The sequence below is a fragment of the Cynocephalus volans genome, chromosome 11 (genome assembly GCF_027409185.1).
Source record: "Cynocephalus volans isolate mCynVol1 chromosome 11, mCynVol1.pri, whole genome shotgun sequence".
In the NCBI taxonomy this organism is placed as follows: Eukaryota; Metazoa; Chordata; class Mammalia; order Dermoptera; family Cynocephalidae; genus Cynocephalus; species Cynocephalus volans.
Window position 1 is genome coordinate 72,304,218 of NC_084470.1, and position 23,138 is coordinate 72,327,355.

Sequence of the window (23,138 nt, forward strand, 5' to 3'; positions counted from 1 at the left end):
CACTTAGAGTCAATTGATTTTTGACAATGGTACAAGGCATATTAATGGAGAAAATTTTCTTTTCAATAAATGTCACAGAGACAACTGAATATCCACATGCAAAAGAATAAAGTTGGAACCCCCACCTACAAAAATTAACTCAAAATAGATCATGGACAATGTAATAACTAAAACTATAAAACTCTTAGAAGAAAACATAGAAGTAAGTATGACCTTGGGTTAGACAATGGTTTCTTAGATATGACACCAAAAACATAAGCAACAAAAGAAAAAATGGATAAGCTGGATTTCATCAAAATTTTAAAAACTTTTGTGATTCAAAGGATACTATCAAGAAAGTGAAAACACAACCCCAGAATGGGAGAGAAGTTTTGCAAATCATATATCTGAAAAGGGATACTCTTGTATCCAGAATATTTAAGGAATTCTTACAACTCAACTATAGGAAGACAAATAATCCAATTTCAAAATGGTCAATGGCTTTGAATAAACATTTATCCAAAAAGATATACAAATGGCAATTACCTGTTTATGTGCCTTTCACTAGCGTATAAGCTCCTTGAGAAATTTATCTTTGTGTTTTGAGGTCTGGCGCAGTGCCTGGCACATGGCAGGCACTTAGAAATGTTTACTGAATGAATAAATGCTTAAAGACAGAAAACTAAACAAAAGAATATCTACTAGTTGAAAGATTCTATGAGGTCAGGGTACTTTCTGATTACAGAAAGTGTCTTGGATTAAAATCTTAAATGCTTTCATATGTTGAATTCCAATTACCTGTGGAAATCAATGCTATGATGAATAAATATTTGCCTTCTAAATATGAGCTGCTAACTCAGTCCTCAAGTATCCCAGCATGAGCTGAGCTTCCTAAGAAGAGCAAGAAATTCATCTTGCCATGTGGAATACTCTTTACACAATTAATCATTTACATTACAGGATCCTAAAACATTTCATTGGAACATCTAGCCTTGGTTGTCAAACCCAAGACATTTTAAGAATTAAATCATGAGACTATTGTGGTGGGAAATAGAATCTCTGGTGAACAAATTTTACCCAGACTACTGTCCTTCCAAAACAATATTTCCCTGTCCTACAACGTAAGCTCACTGTGGTTTGAAACATCAGAAAAAGATTATCACGAAGACAAAAAGATTAATAATTTCCAATAATTTTGATTAGTAAAACATTTTTTTAATGCACAAATCCAAATATTTAAGCAGCTGATGGCATTTTGGAGATAAGAAACCACTATCAGTAAGCAAAATATACCAAAAAAATAATTACTTTCATAGAGCTAACATTATAGCAGGAGAAGAGATATAATGGAAAATAATTCCAGGCAGAGAGAATACGTAGTGTAAATATGAGAATATGCTCGATGAAGTAAAGGAGGCTAATGTGGCTGGGGCGTAATGAACATTACACAGCAGTTAATGATAATGAACACTATTCCCTGTGGTAGATAGAACTATTGCTCACAATTCTTTATCTCCTTCCCCCAACTCGTATGTTAGCAAATTCATGCCACCTTTGCCATGGTCTCGTAGAGACAGACTATATTTCTCTGCCCATTGATTTTGAGCTTGGCAGGTGACTTGTTTCAGTCAATGGAAAGTGGGCAGAAGTATTAGTATGACATTTCCCAGATGAGGCTTTAATAGGCATCACATGTTTCTGCTTGCCTTCCTGTGCCTCCAACAGCAGCAAGAAAGAGACTCCCCTTCCTTCAAAGCCCTCAAATGAACACGCATAATATAGAACCGCTTCAGCCAATGTGTAGACACAAGAGCAAGAGTAGTTGGTGGTCTTAAACCTCTGAGTTTAGAGGTGATTAATTACACAGCCTTAGCATGGCAATAGCTAACTAATACCATTTTCAATACTAATTTTACACATTATTAGTATACCTTTCTATTTTACACTTTGTGTGTATGTGTGTGTGTGGTGATGGTGGCTGGAGGGTACAGGGATCTGAATCCTTGACCTTGGTGTTACAACGCCACACTTTAACTAACTGAGCTAATCAGGCAGCCTCTTATTTCTCAATTTTTTAAACATTATTTTATTGTTTATATAATCTTCGGTTGCCAAATTATTTCTGGAAATGGCAGGTTGTTTGTAAATCGCAAATGAAACAAACAGGAGCCACCACTGTATCTATATTTGGAAAATATAAACCTCATCTAACAAGATTCCTAATTTGTTCTAACCATTTGTTTAGTTGAAGAAAAGCAACTTCCCTTCACCAGGACATCACATTTGCACCAGGACATCTGTTGCTTCGGTTTCATAGTTTGGAGTTTTTGCATCACTGAAAAAAAATACACAACTTTGTAGTTTACTGTTTAGGTTCTGGCATCTTACCATGTTAGTATTAGTCATTCAATAGATTCAATAGATGGGTGATTCCTCAACAAAATAAAATCCACCAGGGAAATGCGAAGTTATTTTTATAAATAGACCCAATTCATGGCTCATTTTCACAATTTACAGTTTTTAGGCTAACTTTTCCAAAAGGAGTTCATTTCAGGCTTTTGTGCATATGTGTCTCAAAGTTGAACCTAATAGGAATGCAAGTAAAAAATTAATCTCATCTGCTGTGGTGAGAAATAGTATAGGACTTCCTTCTCTAGAATCCACATTTTTATTCTCCCAGGGCAGAACTTAAGACAAGAGCCTGGGCACAGGGATTCCAGAAGACACACACAAAAATGTGAGAAAAGTGAGATAGAGAAGGGAGAAAGCCAGTAAGGTTTGCATTAATTAGCAGGTTACCACTGTGGACAATTGAGATGCAATTCTGCTGGGATCCTCTGAGAAACTGTGCAGAACACACTCAAGAATCCTAAGACCAGACAGGGAATCTGGGGCATCACCCACTGACTTTTCTCTTCCAGTGTTTGAGATCTGAATCCAAAAATGTTAACTCCCCCACACTTTAGTAGTGCTTGCTTGCAGCAGAGCAAGCTTCCTTGGGCAGAGAAAGACCCTCAGAGGACAAATAGAGCTTAAGTTGAAAGAATTACTATCAACATCTGTGGAAACTGCCTGAACTCAGGTAGGCATAGTGCAGGGCATCAGATGTGTCTGCTACAGCAGCACAGCTATTTATTTCATTAAATATAACCAGTCAATATTTATTAAACACTTACTATGTGCCAGGCACAGTGCTAAGCTCCTTACAGACATCTTATAATTCAATTCTTGCAACAACCCTATGAGAGAGATACTATCATCATCTTCTATAGACAAGGAAACTGAGAAATCTGCTGATATGAAACAGCAAGTAAATGTTGGAGATGTGAACATGGGTAATCTGGCTATAGAGCCATGGTCTAAACAACACCTTACTAATGAAGTGCAAGGTGCGGAAAGGAAGGGCACTATCAACTCAAGGATGGGAAAATCATGAAGCATGTAGTCCTCAGAAAAGCCTTCTTGGAAGAGATATACCTGACTGGTACTTTAAGTGGAAAATTGCAGAAAAAGAAATAAGTCTGTCTATGATACGGATGGGGAAAGATGAAGGTTGAAGGGGCTGTAACATAATGGACATGAATTCTACAAAATATCCACATTGTAGAGTACAGAAACTTGGTCCTGTTATGGAAAAAGGCATGTATAATATTGCATGTAACTCTATGTTTGTTCATTTGGCTCATAGGTAATGATCATCTACTTTGTATTTGGCATTGGAGGTACAGTGATAAAAAAAAAAAAAGACCCAGCCTTTTACGGAAGAGACACATATAGTAGATGTGTTGTTTCTCTTTTCCAGTATAAGAACTTTTCCTTTCAATGAAGAACTCATTCAGTGAGCTTCATGAGAGGCTCCACCTCCTCTTACCCCCTAAACACACACACACACACACACACACACACACACACACACACACACACACACACACACACACACACACACTACTGGCCACCTGACTAGAGACTGGCCAATTAGTTCACCCATTCCCCTTGACCTTGGTGATCGTTTTTGAGATGGATACATGACCTAATTTGGATTTTTCTACTGGAGCTGAGAGGGAAGTTGGCCTCTGGTGGTCAGGGCTACTGGCTGGTAAAATGTGGGTGTGAGGCTTCCATCTTTCCCACCATGAGGAGAAAGAGTAAAGCCAAGCAAAGGCAATCAGCTGTGAGGAAGAGGGAGTCTGTGCACTGCCAATTTTCTTGAACTCTTGAACTCAGTCTTGACAATAAACAAGAGATAAATCTTATCCCACATTTCTCAGAAAAAAAAACCTTTAATTGCACATGGAAGAAGGGAGGTTGGTTAGGTAAGTTTTCGTAACATGGCTTCTTATAAAACTCAACCAATTCAGTGTTACAATATATTGACCTAGTCATTTTGCAGGACACCAGAACAAACAGGTCCTTTCTACTAACCTGAGTCATCACAGGCCATCAGACCCACTGAATCTTTATGTAGGTGGGATTCTGGAATAGTCGTGTAGAACCCAGATGGGAAAACCTACCTTTGGGTTAATTTTTTACTTGATTGAAAGAGACAAATCTATTGATTACTGAATCTTGCTAATTATAATCCTCCTTTTATAAAACTCTTCCTCTTCCCATTTACTTGCCAGATCCACTTTGGTTCATGTTCCTTGCCTTCAGATCCAGACTATGAATGTTGGCATAGGTGACCACGTGTGAAGTTTTTTTCACAAGATTTAGGAGCCCAGAAAAGCTAAATACTAAAAATACTTTCAGAAAAGAATGCTTTTGAATCATGTAGCATATCCAGCATCCTGATATAAAACAACTGCCTTCTCAAGAGGGTACTTGAAATGAAAATTTTAAAACTAGAAAAACAATACAAGGTAGTAGCAAAGAGAGAAGAAAGGAAAAAGAGAAGAATTGGATGTTATCAAACTTTGAGGAGCTAATGGGTATTTCTGCAGCTGATGCCTGTTCAAAATAAAGGGTTATGTGGACCTCTGTTTTTATCTGAGATGCTCCAGTCACTTGTAAAGAACCAAAGTCAAAGTTAATTGAATCAATAAATATATTTAAACATCTGCTACGGGATTTGCTGGGTGCTAGGGACACAATATGAAACTAAAATTTCTTACTCTTTTTCTTCACGTTTTTTTCTACATTGGCCTCATTTTTCTGGAGTAGGATCCAATATGTATGCCTTAGATCCTTAAGTCCAGGAAATGAAACATAATAATTCATCAGATCTAGATTTCATGTTCAAACCTGAAAATCAAGGCACTATTCAGAAAAGAAAAAAGAGGTGCCAGGTAAGCAAAAGCATCAGATGTCCTGTACAAGGGGGATACTAAGATAAATAACACTTGCTCTCATGTTGCAAATTCCCTGTTTTAGGCTTCAGTCTGGCATTCTTCTTCAGGAATGAGATCAAGGATGGAGATTACACTGGATAATCATCACAGGAGACCATCTAAGTCTGACCTCTCCTACATACCTCTAGCCTGAGAGACCTTAAGAAGTGAAATGATCAAAGACTGGGGAACATTCATAACATGAGATAGACACTCATCCTTTCTGGGTCATGCATGGCCAGTCAGGGAGTAGGGAATGTCCAGGCAGTCCTAGTTTGGACACAAGAGCACTTTGTTCAGTATTTGCTGGTACACACTCTTTGACAATGACAAAAGTTATTGCTTACTGTGAAGACTTGCATATAGTAGGCAATCAATGAATATCTGTTGAGTGAAAGAGATGCCTGTGTAAAATGGTCAATCAGACCATGCATGCCCATATTACCTGAATTACCAAAAATGGGCATAAGTAAAATGAAATAATTTGGTGGAAGCCAAGGGGAAGATGATCCTGGCTTCAAAGATGTCAAATCAGTCCTAAGAATTCTTTTCTAGGGGCAATGTGGGGTGGCCCTGACAGTCTCTGGTTAATTCCAACCAAAACTAAATAAGCAGGAAAGCCATTCCCTTTCAGTCAACTTTCCAAATAATCATTTTGCTGAAAGATAGGTTTTTCCCTTCTAAAATATTTCCAGTGTGTCATCTGCACTGGGCCAAGCTGTCTCTTGCACCTCAACACACACACACATACACACACACACACACACACACACACACACACACACACACACACACACCGTCTACATTTTTACCAGCCTTTGAATTGAGGAGCAATTTCAAACTCAGACACTGGCAAAACAGCTGTGGTAAACTGCTTGACAGTTTCAGGTCTACTAATTATTTGGCAAATTGATTTTTCAGCCAATGGACTTTTTAGCAAATTAGTTTTATCATGTATCAAACCATTCTGAAAATTTGCACAGCTTCTTTGCAGGTATGCAGAGAACTAGCTTAGATGAGCCCCTGAGCGTAGCTGAAGAATCATCCAGTCTGCTCAGAGAGAACATAAGGCAAGGGGAAAACATTCCACTGTGAAATAAGGATCTCTCTAGACAGACCAGTAGTAGTTGATTTGCTTTCTATGTGCTCAGCCTCAGCTTCCTCATCTGTAGAACAGGGATAACAGTAGGGCTGGTGTAAAGAGTAAAGGACAACAGCATATAAAGCACATAGCACAGTGGCTGGCACAAAGTCAGGAATCAATCAATACCTACCTACTAGCTCCTATTGTTACTATTATCATTAATGACAAAAGGTACTATGGTAATCCTGTTTCCATTTTCTAAAAGAAAACATTTCTTCATTACACACACCTCACCTTCAGGCCTGGAGCCCTACTCCTCCTCCCTTCTCCAGCTCTCTAGGCACTGTACTTGACTAATTCCTCTTCACCCTCCAGACTACACTTAAACATCACCTCCCGCAAGAAGACTTCTCTGGTCCCCTAGAATTGCCCCTGTATATCCCTTACCTTAACCTTTATTGCCATTTATCGAAACGGATTCTTCAGGTTTTGGCCTTGTCTTAGAACAAAGACTGAGAGCAGAAAGCTTCTCCATATCGTTTACTACAATATCCAAAAATCCCTAGCACGGTGCCAGCGTGTAGGAGATGGATGAACAGGTGAGGCATAATCTGGCAGCGAGGTCCTGTGGCAGGGCCAGATCCACCTGGCCCTGTCATTGGAGCAAAGCCAGCACTGAGCTGCACAGATGTTGCTTAGAGACACAGGGTCTGTGGGAAATGCCTGGCCGGGAAGACCTGGACGGAGGGCTGCTTGTTGGGCATCCTCAGAAGCCAAAGGGTTGGCTTCCATTTTTGACTACTTGTCCTTATGGCTCTTCCAGTCTCTGGATGTGGTCTCTCTGGACCACCACGGAGCTTCTTCCACACAGGAATTGCCAAGTAGTGGAAAGTCCCCTGATTTAGGAGCAGGAAGCTCAAGTTGTGATTCTCTATGTGACTTGGATGAAGTACCTTCACCTCTCAGAGTCTTGGATTCCTCTTGTAGAACAGGTGGGGCATCTCTTTCTACAATTCTTCAACTTGTGAGCAGCCTCAGCTTGCAGACAAATCGCCGTTCTAAGAATTTAATGAGATCCTTTCTCTTTCCTTCCTTCCTTCCCTACCTCCTTCCTTCTTCATTTAGTAAATATTTATTGAGTATTTACTGTAAACCAGATATGACAAGGTGCTCAGTAATAAAGAGTTAGATAAATAGGATCCCTGCCTCCATGTTGCTTATGGTCTAGTGGGAGAGACAGGCAAAGCACAAGTTCACAAATAAACTGGAAATTTCAGACAATGATAAGGCAATAAAAGTTATAAAATGGGATAACATGATAAAGAATAACTAGGGGTGGTAAACACCCTTTAGATTAGGTGGTCAAGAAAGGCCACTCAGAGAACATAGCCTTTGAGCTGAGGTCTGAATGAAGAGATGAAGCTGGCCATAGACAATACAGGAGCCAGTTTAAAGACCCTGGGGGTTAGGAGGGATTGTGTTGTAGGAAGAGAAAGAAGCAAGCGGGCATGACAATAGCAGACAAGTGGGCAGGATCCAAGTGATGTTAATCCTGTGGGCCATGCTGAAGGGCTTGGTATGGCCCTGAGTGCAAAGGGAAGCCACTGGAAGAGAGTTTTACACAGAGGAGTAACATGCTAACAGCCAGATAGGAAAACTAAGCTCAGTAGGGTACAGTCGAGCTAGGATCTATAATTAACAGTAATTTACCGCATGTTATCAAATGGCTAGAAGAGAGACGATCGAATGCCCTCATCTCAAAGAAATGACTAAGTTTGGTAATGATGAATATGCTAATTACCCTGAATTGATTATCACACATTGTGTACACGTATTAATATTCAACTCTGTACCCCATAAATTGCGTAATCAGTATGTTTCAATGAAACTTTTTTTAAAAAAGATTTCTGGTTGCTGTGCAGAAAATGAATTCTTACATGCATGTTCCAAATGCAACCCGAAAATCGTGTGATTAATTCCCTAGGAGACAGATGAATGAATTGTTTGATTAATTCCCCAGTCACTGGAAAAGCATTGGAAACATGGGTGATATTATATTTCCTGACAATAAAGGGCACTTTTTCTATCCCAAGATGATAAATATGTTTAACAAACTGTTCCTAGTTAACCAAAATGAACAATGTTTCCTTGTGTCTTGTAATGTTTTTTCCAAAAAGAATTTGTGTGTTTATGGTGATACTAATAACTGAAGAATTGGCAATTTACAATTTCAAAGCCTCTTGACAAGGCAATGCAATAGCTCTTCAGTGGCTTAAAAGAGATCGCATTTTGTTTTATACGGATAAGCGATTACGGTTTCATTATAATCTGGCATATACATTGAATTTCCTACCCAGTATGAATTCTGTTAAGATCCCTATCCTAAGCATTCAGTGAGACCAGTTATTATGGATAAAATGAAATGACAGCAAGCAACAAGAGAAAATGACCAAATAACTGTTTCATTGGTAGCTTTTTAACAGAGCCACACAGTCCTAGAATATGCCTGTTTCTAGGTCTTTAAAATCTAAAGCTAATGCTTTAGATTTAGAAGATTTAGAAGAGCTAATGCTTTTGAAAGCATTTGGATTTTTAAATCTACTTTTGTAATTAAACTTACACCTTGAATTTTGAACTTTGGAAATACTTTGTGGTTCATATATTAATAGTACCTGTAATTGCCAATTACATTCGAGCTCCATGATAAGTACAATGTATTCCATTGCCTCATTTGAAACTCCAAAAAAATAAAATAAATAAATAAACCTTATGAGGATGGTGCTTTTTATTTCTGCCATTTTGCAGATGAAAAAGCTGAGGCTCAGACAGGCATGAGATTTGTCCAAGGTCGCACAGCTGATGATTGGGGAAGCTGCTTTACATTATCTTTCAATTATGGGGAAAATAAGTTCAAAGGTAGTGTTTCATTGGCACAAAATGGAGACAAATGAAAGGTATCCTAGGACTGGGAGAGTGTTGGAAATAACACCCATTGACTGGACTAATACTTGAACGTTCTTCTCCGTGTTGCTCCAGGAATGAGAGTAGAGGAGGCCAGTAATGGATAGGATGAAGGAAAGTCACTGGTGTTATCATGGTGGAGAAAATGTGGGCCCATGAAATAGTCTGAATGAAAGCTTTAGAACCCAGCTCTTATTTCCATTTTCAGTACTAGATCACCAAAATCATCAGGTTTAGCAAATGTGAACCTTTCAGGAGTTAGGAAGCCTATTGAGAATCTGATAAAGTTTTCTAACATGAACCAGAAAAATCAATATTAATATGAAATATTCAAAACGTCCACCAACGGGGAACTATTTAGAAAATTATTATACAACCTTCACTATGTAACTATGCGGAACAGCCTGTACGATATGATAATTCATACATCCTGTGCATATGTTATATAACTATTGAAAAGAATAAGGTAGATCTTCCTTAAAAAGTAAGCTATGTATTGGTCATCTTGTTAGGTAATAAACAGTAGGTTACACACCCTGTTCAATTTCAATTTTTTTAAGTTGTTAATACTAGGAATGAAATGACTACATTATATCCTTCTCCTTTAAACATTTTTATATTGACTGAATTTTTACAAATAACATGTTTCGACTGAATTAGTAAATCAAATTAATTTTACCTAAATTCTAAACAAAAAGGTCAGCTCACTTCTGCTGCCCTCCCCCATGTCTGTTTTTGAATGCTGTAAATAGCTTTTAATCAAATCCTTTAAATTGTTTATTCATGAACCATTTCTATACTAACCAAATAAAATGGACGGATAAGCAATTGTCAGCTGGACCTTCAAGATGTTTTTAAAAATCCAACTCTGGGACTATTTTTGTTTCGTAATTTACTTGGGTAGAGTACCACAGTTCAGGGAAGACAAACAAGAGAAGAAAGGATTTTCCCTGAAATATACAGATAATGGCCTCATTATCTATTTTAATTTGACAATGTCGAGGCAGTCTGAGTTCTCTATTATTCAAATTCTATTTGTAGAAACCAAAATTAATAAATCATAGCTCAGTGAGCATGGCTATGCCTCTTTGCAAACCATTGTAAGTGAATTACAGAGTTTTCCTTTCGAAGTTCTACTCCAGGTCATGTCCTGGCCTCCACCAAACCATTCCTTTTTAATCACTTTGGAGCCTCCATTTTCACTTTGAAATGTCTATCTACAAAAATACAAACTTGTGTGTTGGGGGGGGTGAAATTTGGAAAGACCCTTCTTAACAACACAGTACACTCTCAATAAATTGCATAAATATCTTTCTGGCTCGTGGAGATGGGAGCTACATGTTGGGGGTAGGACTTATCTTCACATGCATGTGTACAATTAATAGTGTAGAAAGAGTGTTGTTTGCAGTAACCTTGATTGCATTTTCCAATGTGTAGCTCAGTTCCCTATGCATGCTATTTATTATTACTCTCCTTTATATATATATATATATATAAATATTAGTATATATATATATATATATATATGTCCTTTAATGGTAAAGTAGAGAGGACAAAAAGTAATGGAACATTCCTCCTATGGAGACAATAAACTTTAAGACACTTAATACGTAACCAAATCAGGGACAAATGTCCCCATTGTGTTTAAGAGCAGAAGTACAGCATTTTGTCTTTCACTTGGTCTTTTTTTTTTCTTTTTTCTTTTTAAAGAAAATATTTTTAGCAAGTGCATGCTGTTGTTGCAAGCCTTGGAGATGAAACTACTTTTTATTTAATCAAGATTAGGACAGAAATGTCTGGAAAAATGATCCTGGCTATCTAAACAAGGCCATTTACCTGGAGATAAGAAAGCTGGAGATCATCTCTTAGGTCTAGTGGATGTTGGTACAATCATCTCAAAGTCCTCTGACCTTCCTGGGAAAAAACAGCATCACTAGAATCCTGGAGGCTCTCCACGAAAAGTGTTTATGAATTGGCTTGTTTTATATTTCTGCTTGCTTTGATGTTGGATGGAGCCTAGTAATGACCCTTTTTCCCAAAAAAAAAAAGGTATATGATCCTTGTCAACTTCCAATGAGTGAGTTCTGCATTCCACATAAACTCTCTCCATTCTCCTTTGCAAGCTGAGAGCTTCAAACTTGTTTTAATGTTACACAGACTGAGCCCAGCTGCTGTAGCCTTCTCTCAGTGTTCACCATGATGGGCGTATTTCCCAAGCCTGTTCTCAGTCTGCACCTTGAACTCTTCTGCCTTTCCTACCCCCAAAAGAGATACTAAACCTGAAGCTGTGTGAAGGCAGACTCTCTCCTATGAACACATAAAAATATGCTGGTGGCATAAGGGAAAATTTTGGGAGTCTGTAGAATCCATTCAAAATTACCCATAAGCCAGGGGAACAGTGGAACAGATGGTCACAGTCCCCATGCACACATTCCATGACCACTCTCCTGTTCAGAAATGATGGAAGTGGCATGTGATAGAGTCAGCTGCTAGCAGGACATTAGAAAAGTCAGCAATGGTGTAAGAACTCAGCAAATATGTAATTGATAAAAACAATTAACAGCACTACTTTTTTCACATGGGGAGTTAAGAGCAAGAAGTTTGGGCTCAGAAGGCCCTTACTTCAATAGGTCCCTTTGCTCCTACAGTAAGGGAATAATAAGGTCATGATAACCGCTTCATCAAGTTTGCAGGTTTAAGTGAGACAATATGTAAAACCATCCGGTGTGGTGCCTGGCCTCATATGTGCCCAATAAATGTCAACCAATGATTGGCATCCAGTAGCAGTAGAACTGAAATCACCATTTTCATCCTAAATAGAATCACCAAATACCATGCTTTATGTACTGTAAGAAAACCAAGGGAAGTGACAGACAGTGGGGGCGGGGGTTGTCCTTTTCATACTCCTAGATGATTTCCATTCCCTTTCCCAGTTCATTAAATCCATACTGAATGAATAAAGAATTTGAGCATAATGGAGAAGTCAGTGGTTTGCAAAACTTAGAAATGGAATTTGGATCATAAGTAAGACAATGTATCTTTTTTTTTTTTTTTTTTTTTTTTTTTTGGTAGCTGACCATGGCAGGGATTCAAACCCTTGACCTCGATGCTATAACACCATAGTTTAATGAACTGAGCTAATCAGCCAGCCCATAAGTAAAACAACTTAGAGCTGCATATCATAAAGCCTGGGTTCTAGGTTTTGCCTCTTCTCTGTGCCAACTGAGCGATCCTGGATAATTCTTTCAAAACTGAACTCCAACTTCCCTGTCTGTAAAATGAGGAGAGTTATTGGGGAGAAAAACAAATGAGATGTAGTGTGTAAAAGTGGCATGTAAACTCTGTATTTTGTAGTGATTTATGCTGTGAATCGTATAAGTAGGTGTGTGTGTCTATAAATGCACACACTAACACTTAGTATGCATACACACACACATATGGCTAGCAAAAGAAAAGTCAGTTTAAAACTGAATGCCAGTATTTCATACTGGGAAGAAAAAGAAAAGAATGGAGCAAAAGGATTTAAGTCCCTTCAACCAGTAAACAGGATTGAAACAAGGCCTATAGAAAATGACCAGGTAAAGAGAAAACGTGCTCAGCAGCACAATTTGCCAGTTGCCCTCTGATCTTCCCTCAGCTACTTTAATTCTAGCTATCAGAGATTCAGTGACAGCAGCTTGCTCCCCAGTTCCCTCAGTACTTCTCACATTTGCTCTCACATCACTGCCCTTGGGACATGTCGTCACTGTCTTGCACTGGCCACTCTCAAATATATTGTTAGGAACTTTTGTCCTATTTTCTTCCATGCTTGGTGAAAGATACTATCAAAAATTTCAAAATTCTTATTACTAGATGACACTTAGTTGCTACCTAAAGATGATTCTGTGTTGTATTTTACTGAATACCTCACTTTCTATAAAGAACCACTCTATGATGATCACAATTTTGGTAAATGACATACTTGGGTTCAACTGCCCTATGCTTGGTTCTAAAACAAATGTTAGAATAACCCAGGACAAGGTTTGAAAACTAGGAAATTTTTCATGACTTGCTATTGGTCGGTCTACGGGGATTCAGCTCTGTTATTTCGGGCTACTTTGTACAATGCCTAATTCACATACTTCCAGGTAGTAGCAGAACAAATATTTGTTTTGAATCCTATCAGTCTACCATTAGATAAGATGACACGGGAAAGCTGGCTTGGTCATTTTTGTACAAGCATTCAGCTGGAAATCTTAGGATGTTATAGCTTCTAAAGCAGAGAGGCAGAAATGTGTGGTAGTTGCTAGTGTAGGCTTCTAATCTACTTGCCTTTGAGACTCATCCCTGCCATCCAGTAACCACATAACCTCAGACAAGCTCACTACCCACTCCAAGCCTCAGTTTCCTCATCTGTAAAATGGTGATAGTAATAGCTCCTACCTAAGAGACTTGTTATGAGCATTAAGTGAGATACGAGAAGGTAACGAACCTAGCACGATGCCTAGAGGTTGAAAAATGTTGGTGGTTGTTATTATAAACATTTTTCAATAAAGCAACACCAAGTTGTCATTCTCCAGTTCCCCAAAGGGATAGTTACATTTAATATTTTTCCAAGACTTACAAACACAACTGTGGGTGCTCAGCAGCTCCTTTAGTTTAACTGAAGCATCAGTAAAATGTTTTAAAGGCTCTTTTTAAGTGTTGGTAAAAAAAAAAAAAAAAAACTTTTTTTGAAAAGAAAGTGCTCTATAATGGAGGCCTTTTGCTGGTAGACACAATGAAATAAAACTCAATTACCCCTTGATTGGGTCAGGTCAGCCAAGAAGGGAATTATACATTTGAAATCAATAAATTGGTTTCCGTACCTTTGCAGCCTCAGCAATTGCTCCCTGACTAGTTCTCCACAAGATCAGAGGTGGCTCCATCTTCCAGATCCCTTCATCCGACCTGCTCTGTCTGTATAGTACACAGTATTTTTTTCCTTGTGTACGTTCTAAATGAATATTTGCTTCCAAAGTTATTGCAGCTGCAGAACACAGGCTGACTATAAACTCTCTGACTCCAAAATACAAAATATGTATGTATTTATACACATATAACTGTTGCTTAACAGAATCTTTTTCTTTATGTACATATATGTTTAGTAATGTATACTATCATATAGCATGCAAAATGCTTAGTGATATGATTTATTATGCTCAGACTATTTTGAGCTGCCATGCTCTTCCTTTATAAATTATTGCCCACCCCTTTCCAAGGATTAGCCACTAGTTTATAACCTTACTTCCTTCCCCTCTTTCTCCTGATTTCACCCCAGTGTGCTTGGTGGGCTAAGTACGAGCTATAGGTCATTGGTGTTAATAAGCATAGCAGATTTGGGGTGATTTTTTTTTTTTTTTTGCATTGTAAAGATAAGCACGATTAACAATTCATGTAAGTCAACGCAATAAGTTAGCAATGGAGAAAATGTTACTACTCAGCTGATTACATAGAAAAACAATTATTTTATTCTCTCCCTCCCCGCTGCCCCCACTGCAGACGAATACTGCGGACCCAGCTTGTGCTTGTTAGCTGAGGGAACTGGCATGTTGGAGACATGCTGATCCTGGCATGCATCCTGCCCCTGGAAAGCGAGTGTGCACGTCTCCAAAAAGTTGTGACATGTGGCATGGTTTTGCTTTACATGTTGTTTATTCTAAGAAAATCTTTCTGATCTTTGTCTTCGGATAAATGCCAAAATCTATAACGTGGCCTACAAGGCCCCTCAGTGAGGGCCCCTGGTTACTCTTCTATCTCATCCTGCGACACCATCCCCTCTCCTGCCATCACTCAGCTTCTCAAACCACATCTCATTCCCCCACGTGCTGTGCTCCTTGCCTGTGCTGGGGCTTGGTACATGCTCTTTCTTCCCATTTTCCAACAGCTTTATTAAGATATAATGCACATCCCATACAATTCATCTATTTAAAATTACAATTCAATAGCTTTTAGTATGTTTTTGGAGTTGTGCATCCATCACCACAGTCAATTCCAGAACATTGTCATTATCCGAAAGAAAATCTTATCCACTTAGCCATCACTCCATTTCTCCTATCCCCCCAGACTTCGGCAAACACTAACCTGATTTTGTTTCATAGATTTGCCTGTTCTGAACATTTCATATAAATGGAATCACACAATGTGATTACTTAGCATAATGTTTTCAAGATTTATCTATGTTGTAGCTTGTATCAGTACTTTATTCTGTTGTAGGGATATACCATACTTCATCAATTTATTAGTTGATAGACATGTGAGTTGCTTCCACTTTTTAGCTATTATGAATAATGCTGCTATGAACATTCTTGTGCAAGTTTTTGTGTAGACAAATGTTATCATTCCTGTGGAGTATGTATCTGGGAGTGGAATTGCTTGATCATATGATAACTCTGTGACTATTTGAAGAACTGCTAGACTGTTTCTCAAAGTGGCCACATACCATTTTACATTCCCACCAGCAATGAATGAAAGTTCCAATTTCTCTACATCCTTGCCAACACTTGTTATTCCAATTTTGTAATCTTTTTGATGATAGCCATCCTAGTGGGTGTGAAGTGGTATACTCACTGTGCTTTCTTTCTTAACTTTTGATCTGGGTAATTTCTACTCATTTTTAAAGCTGCAGATTAAAAATCACTTTGATAGGGAATCTTACTTTGACCACCCTACCCCTAGTCTAGCTTGATAGGGAATCTTACTTTGACCACCCTACCCCTAGTCTAGCTTAGGATTTCTTTCAGAAAACCTATCTTTTCTCTCTAAACTTGAAGTTCAGTGTGGGCAGGGACCATGCCATCTGCTCTTTGTTCCCCACTCTATCTCTAGCATCTAATATTGTGTGAAATATAAAGTTGCTTATAATAAATGTGCTAAATAAATAACATATTAAGAATAATGAGAAAAGATGTACATTATCTGAAAAATCACCTGTATATAATTGACATGATTACCTTTTAAATCTATTTCATTTTTCAGTATTCCCACCATCCAAACTATTGAGGAATATTTTAATATCACCGGCGAGGGTAAGAAAGGAGCTCTGCAATACACCATCACAAATGCTTCTGTTTTCCTGGATTTTGCGGAAGCTGTACACCTTTATGTTTGTTAAGGAAAAGGCTCTTTGTGAGGAATCTTAATATCCACAAGCAAAATCAAATGGAGTATGTAAATCGTTCTTTCCTAAGTCAAGCAGTAAATAAAAAAGTATACTTTTTGAGAAACAAGAAACTTAGGGGTACTGGATTTTCCTGCTTTAATTGTCAACTAAACCATACTCCTAGAGATTTTGATTCAGTAGGTCTGGGAAGGGGCCTGGGAATATACACATTTAACAAGTTCCCTGGTGATTCTAATGCCAGTGGTCCACTAGCTTCACTTTGAAAAATCTTAGTTAATGTCCTCATTATTGAACATAAACAGCCTCATATAGAAGTTAAAAAATCAGGCTCTAAAGTCATCTGCAGATTTAAATCCCTGGCCCAACATTTACTAACTATGTGGCCTAGGACAAATTACTTATTCTTTCTAAGCCTCAGTTTCCCCATCTGTAAAGGGAAAGGGAGCAAAGAAGGGCCTACATTACAGGGCTTATTGTGGGAATTAAGTGAAATAATGCTTACAAAACACAATATCTGGCACATAAGAAATGTTCTAATATGTTATCTTTATTATTATTTTACCATTGTTAGTAGTATCTAAATTGGAAGAGGAGACACACGACAAATCTGTTTTAAAGGGATCAAGTTTTGCTTAGAAAGAAAAATACTTCCTAAGTGTAAGCTGGAATTTACCACATTCAACAATGGCTTTACCGTGCTGTTACTTTTATCGATAATTTTCCAAGTGGTACTTTATTGACATAAATAAGTCTCATTCATGTCTATTTCCAAATGCCTTCCTAATAGTCATTTCTGAAGAATTATTTTGGCTCCTTTATTAAATTACAGTTCATCACTTAGTCCTAGCTCACACCATGAGCTACCGTTCTGGATATAATACATCTTCCTTAGGTATCATTTACTGAGCAGAAAACATTGTCCAAATAACTAAGTTGTCTCTGTCAAGTAAAATATTGAACCTGGGTGCCGTCCTTATGGGACTTACTCACTAAACCAGAAGTTCTAAAATTTCAATCAAATTAGGATCTAACAGTCATCTTACAGAATCAAGGATGTTCATTCATTTATCCAAGTACTATTTACTGAGTGCCTAAAAAGCTTCGGGTACACAGAAAAAAAGAAAACCAAGATCCCCAGTGTTATGGAGATATGACATTCTCTGCTGAGGGGGTGGAAACAAAAAACAACAACAACAGCACATAATCAAATACATCACCAAGACAGCTTTACATGGTGATGAGTGCTGTGAATGCCATTAAATGGAGAGATGTGATAGAAAATGTCTAAGGAAAGGAGCTACTTTCGATCAGGGGTCAGGAAAAGGCTTCCTCAGGAGATGTTTGAACTGAAACCAACGAGGCAGCCATAAGAAACGTCAGGGAGCAGAGTGATTTATGAAAAGAGAACAGTCAATGACAAGATTTAAGAGAGGACTGTGCTTGGCATAACTGAGAAACAGAAAGCAGGCTGGAGACAGCACCAGGAGCATAGGACATAAGGCCCTGTGGGCCGTGTTAAAGAGAGAAAGCACTGGAGAATGTAAGCAGGGGCTGTCATAGTCTACCTTATCATCATTTCAGGTGCCCTTTCCCCTTCCCTGTTGCCCTCTCTGTAGAGTGACTAGCTATTGTGATAACCAATTGAATAATGTTAAACCGCAATTTTATGTCCACATTTCTAGCTCTATCTCTGTGATTTCTTTCATGAATTTAATGAATAAAACTCCCCAATCAACCTCACTTGGCTTTAGAAGATATGGACACGAGGCATCTAGTTTTCTCTCCATAGAATTTAAAGAGTGTCTCCTTCAATCTGGCGATTTAGGTTGCACCAGGTGACGTTCGAGGTGCCTACCTGCGAGGGAAAGGAACGGCAGAAGCTGGCACTGATCGGCGACTCCTCGTCTTCGGCAGAGTTCTTCGTCACTGTCGCTGTCTTCGCCTTCCTCTACTCTTTGGCTGCCACTGTCGTTTACATTTTCTTTCAAAACAAGTACCGGGAAAATAACCGGGGCCCACTCATTGTAAGTAGTTTTCTTTTCGAAATGACTTTTTCTCTGTGTTCTAATTTCTTTGACTAATAATGCTTGAAGGGCTTTGGAGTTACCTGAGCCTTCGGGACAGGGATTGGAAAGGAAATCGTCTTCTTTTTCATCTAAATCTCTCTAATCAACAACAAAAACATGATGTCTGCCAATGTCTGTGTCCCCCACATTGGAAAAGTATCATAAGACTTGCTAGAAACCCCTTTGAAATAAACGGTTGGAAATCTCATGAAATCAAGGAAAGAGTAGTAAGCTTTGCTGTGAATTTGTTTGTAATTCCAGCATTATGAAGTTAGTCAACCATTTTTCTCACTGGCTGTTTAGACAGTGTGACTTGTACTTATTTGAAGTGTGTTATTCCCTTAGTATATGGCAGACTGGGCACAGAACTCTTTATTTGGAAGATGGAGTTCTCAGTCCATCTCTCTCTCTCTCTCTCTCTCTCTCTCTCTCTCTCTCTCTCTCTCATCTCTATCTCCATCTCTATCTCTATCTCTATCTCTCTCCACTACCAACCCCCCAACCCCACCCACTTTCTGTTGCCTTATACAATGGTCCGAGGACTCATACAGGTGAAATCAATATAGCCCCGCATACCCAAACACAGGCACATACACTCCTAGGAGGACATAAAAACTCTCAGAGGGGTATGTGGACATGGTTAATTTTAAGAAAATAAATTTTAAATTTCCCACCTTCACATGTACATTTGCCTAAAATCTATCTTCCTGAGAATGCCCTGCACCTGAAAATATCTTGCTCTTTTCTTTCTTAATCATTTATGACCATTTTACAAAAGAAAAGCATCATTCTTTGCCACCCCAAATATTACTACACAGTGCATTCACACAAAACATTTGGGGCAGAAACAAAATAGATCACTTGAAATATTGGTGTTGGTGTTGACAAAAGTGAGTGATTCTAATGCATGGGGTAATGTACTTTTTTGGATATAAGGAAGTTTCCAATTTTTTGCTTTCATTAAAATTAAAAGTCCTAATCTACTCATCACTTGATAGATTATTAAAAAATAATTTTTGATGACAGATTACTATGTAATCTGGAGTGTATAACTCAGAAAGAAAGAAATTAATGACATTGCTGTAACAAAAGTCCATCCATTTCCATCTACTCATTTATACAAGCAAGCTTTCTCAGCATTTACATTTATAAAATGAAAAATGGAAATAAAGTTTATGCTGAATCATGCTCCATTCTAGAAATAAATAATATTTGTGAAAAATGTGTATATATATATATATATATATATAAACACCCTAATTGAAGGAAAAATAGCCCATCTAATAAACATAAGTTTTCAAAAAAATTTTAACTTATTAAATTTTTAATATATTTCTGTTGTTTTGAACAATGGTGCATTAGTAATATTTGTAATGATTGCCTATCTGAAAAGAAATTTTCAATACTTAACACCTTAGGGTCATGAGTAATTAAAAAGCAATTTAAATTTCTGTACATATTTTTGTTGCAAAGAAATATAATGCTTTCCAGAAAAAAAGTATATTGGGCTATAATTTGGTGAGAAAAATATAATGGAAATACAAGTTCAAAGAGAATAAAAGGAATATGTAGAATTTCCAACTGTTAAAGAAGAACTTGGTCATGAATTTGTTAATGGGTGATAGAGAAGGTAAAATGACTTTTCCACTGGATATGTTTAAAAATTGATATGATAACTATATTTTTAAATATCAGTACTTACAATATGCCAGAAATTACATTCAACTATTATTAATTATTATTACTAATGCAACTATTTAAACTTTTAATAAAAACAAAAGTAGACGCCAACTTTACACAGGTGGGAACATAGTTTTTAAAAAATTCTTTTAGGAGTGTGTAAATAAAATACATTTTACAGATTTAAAATATAATCTATATATTATAAAGACCTGAACATTAAACAAATTTTGAAGGGCAACTGGGAGAAATCCCCATTTTTAGAACTTTGTGGTTAAGTCTGAAGGGACGAAAAAAAGTTCAGATTTGCAGCATTTAAATAAGTTAACTTGCAAAAAGAGGAGTAATAAAGCAGAACTTGGACCTTTCAAGAGATGCCTTTTTTTTTCTTTTTTTCTTTTTTTCTATCTCAAATTGGAGCTAATAGTCTTAATAGTTTTAAATAAACTTTATCAGAGTCACCTAACTTGGGCTCATCCTTTCCATGATAGGTACAAAAAAGAGATTGGCATGCATATACCACAAAATCCACACACACACATTCATTCCTGGATACACATACACACTTTCACAGAGTTCTAAAGTCTGAGGAAATATCCTAACTTCCAGACAAAAATGGTGACACAACTAGTTTGCCCATAAAGTGGGAAAAGATCTATTTTGTTATATAAAACCACATTCTATTCATGTAAAACCATCCGGTAAAAGCGTGCTATTTTGTCTCTGTGTAAATAGTCTTTCCCATCAAGTGGGATATAATGAAATCTTGACTTGTGTAATACACTGGGTAGGTTTTGTTTTATTACATCGTGGGGGGAGGGGCAACAGGAGAGATAATTCTGGTAATAAAAGAGGAAAGATTCTGTGATATTAAAAACTGATGTGCTCATTAGTTAGTAGATGAAAGTAAATTTTAAAATGAACCTTAATCATAGGAGTCACAAAAGCAGATTGCATGTAGATCAGTAAGACGACGCTGTAGCTGCAAATAACAAACCTCATCAATTCAAATCCTACCATGATAAGGCCATGATTGGGGAAGCAAGAATGTGCTATTACACCATTTGTGAAGAGCAGGTTTAAGCAAATTCACAGTGTGTGCAAGATCTCAAGAGGGTGGCTCATACTTTTAAAAACTTTCAAGTACTAGAAAAGCATTTGTTCAGCTGTTGACAATAATTGTACTAGTTTAAAACCAATCCTATTTATTGAGAAAGATGGCTACTGATCATTACTTGGGCAACTTTTTCTAGTTATCATCTATTCTTCTTTACTGTTTTGTTTGTAACAACACACATCTTTTTTAATTCAGTAATATGGGATTCTCCAAGTCAAACTTTTAGTCTGAAACAACAACGTTATCATATTCTGCTGACGTGAACCAATTCAAGCAGTTTGAAGAAGTCAGGTATACTTCTAAGCTAGTTCACATCCAAAATTAACAAATTTCTATCTCAATTTATAGTCCTCTAGGATGTGACTTTATACAACACGCACAAATAAGATAATAAGATCCATGTGTAGAGAAGTGACAGGATAATAATGGCGATGATAACAATAGCAAAAATAATATTAACTGATATTGACTGAGTTTCTACTATGAGTTGAGCTGATTTAATTATCACAAGGTGAGAAAAGGGAGGCTTGGAGAAGTTACCAATTCTCACTAGTAGGCAGAGCGCAGAGAGCTTGAATCCAAATCCAGTACCCAAATTCATAATCACCACGCAAGAGTGTCCAAGATCCCGATAGACGATGTCCTATGGAAGTTAGAGGGATGGAGCTGGGTAAGACAAACCGGTTTATACACCTGGACAGCTTCTATATTGTCTTACTTTGAAAACAGATAAACCAAACCCCATAAACCCTACTCTTTTCTGCTCATTTGACTGTCATAGAGGGTTTTTTATTTGCCTCCAAAACCCATTTGAAGTTATGGAATTACTGCCATTAGTCTATGATGCAAGAACAACTGGAGAGTTCTGCCTGTACTGCAGTTTATCTCTCTTGCACATGGAAAATGCCAGAGAGAGAGAGAAAAAATAAGCTTTAAAAATGGCCAGGATCAATGCATGTTATAAATCAGAGATTACCAGCATCAATTCCTATACATTTGCAAGCAGTTGTGAGCACTTTCAGACAGACTGGGGCCAATGGCTTATCAATGGCTATGTTTTTAAGTATTTTTTTCTACTGAATCTGTATGACAAGATTACCCACCTTTAAGTAAAAAATGAGAATCTGAATGTCTTTTGAAGTAACATTACTGCTAATGATGCTAAATGACACAATGGCAAGAAAATCAGAACAAAGGAATCAACCAGCTACTGTATGTCACCACAGTAAGTTCTTTCCTGTACAGATGAGTATATATCAGTTCTCAGAAAGCAGAAATAGCCACCTGAATGGTGCATGATTGTGGAATTGAAATGTCACATCTGGTTATATCATTTTGTCATGTTCCTTAGAGTATAGTTTTAAAGCCAATCTCCTGCCTAGATTTCTGGGAAACGATGTTCTGAGCTGTTTTCAGACCTTGTGTCAAATACTGAGGCTTTAGTGTTTTTTTCATATTAAAGTAAAGTAGGTTTTAAAAAGTAACTTTTCTTACAAAGCTGACAAAATGCTCTAAGAATTAGTATATAACAAACACCATCCCACATTTCAGTAAATCCTTATTGCAAGAGGTTTGGCTTAAGGTAACTATTCTAGAAGTTAGGGAGAATATCGATATCCCCCTTAAGATTTTGTGGAAAAGAAAGGAGCTGTGTTACTCAAACTCTCCTTTTCCCAGCAGAGAGACCAGGTTGAGCAAAGGTGGCTTATGGTACTCGGGGTTCGACCTGTTACAAACATACAATGGCATCATGGCTTGCATTGGTTTTATGCTCAATGCATTA

At 37.5% G+C, this 23,138-nt stretch overlaps 1 protein-coding gene across 1 annotated transcript in view; it reads left to right on the top strand.

Annotated features, from left to right (window-relative positions):
• SYNPR (synaptoporin) overlaps window positions 1-23,138 on the top strand; it is a 342,958-nt gene that overhangs the window by 262,697 nt on the left and 57,123 nt on the right. Inside the window, exon 4 of the mRNA XM_063115396.1 lies at window positions 18,318-18,516. Coding sequence (XP_062971466.1) covers window positions 18,318-18,516 — 199 coding nt within the window. The remainder of the gene's footprint in view (window positions 1-18,317; window positions 18,517-23,138) is intronic.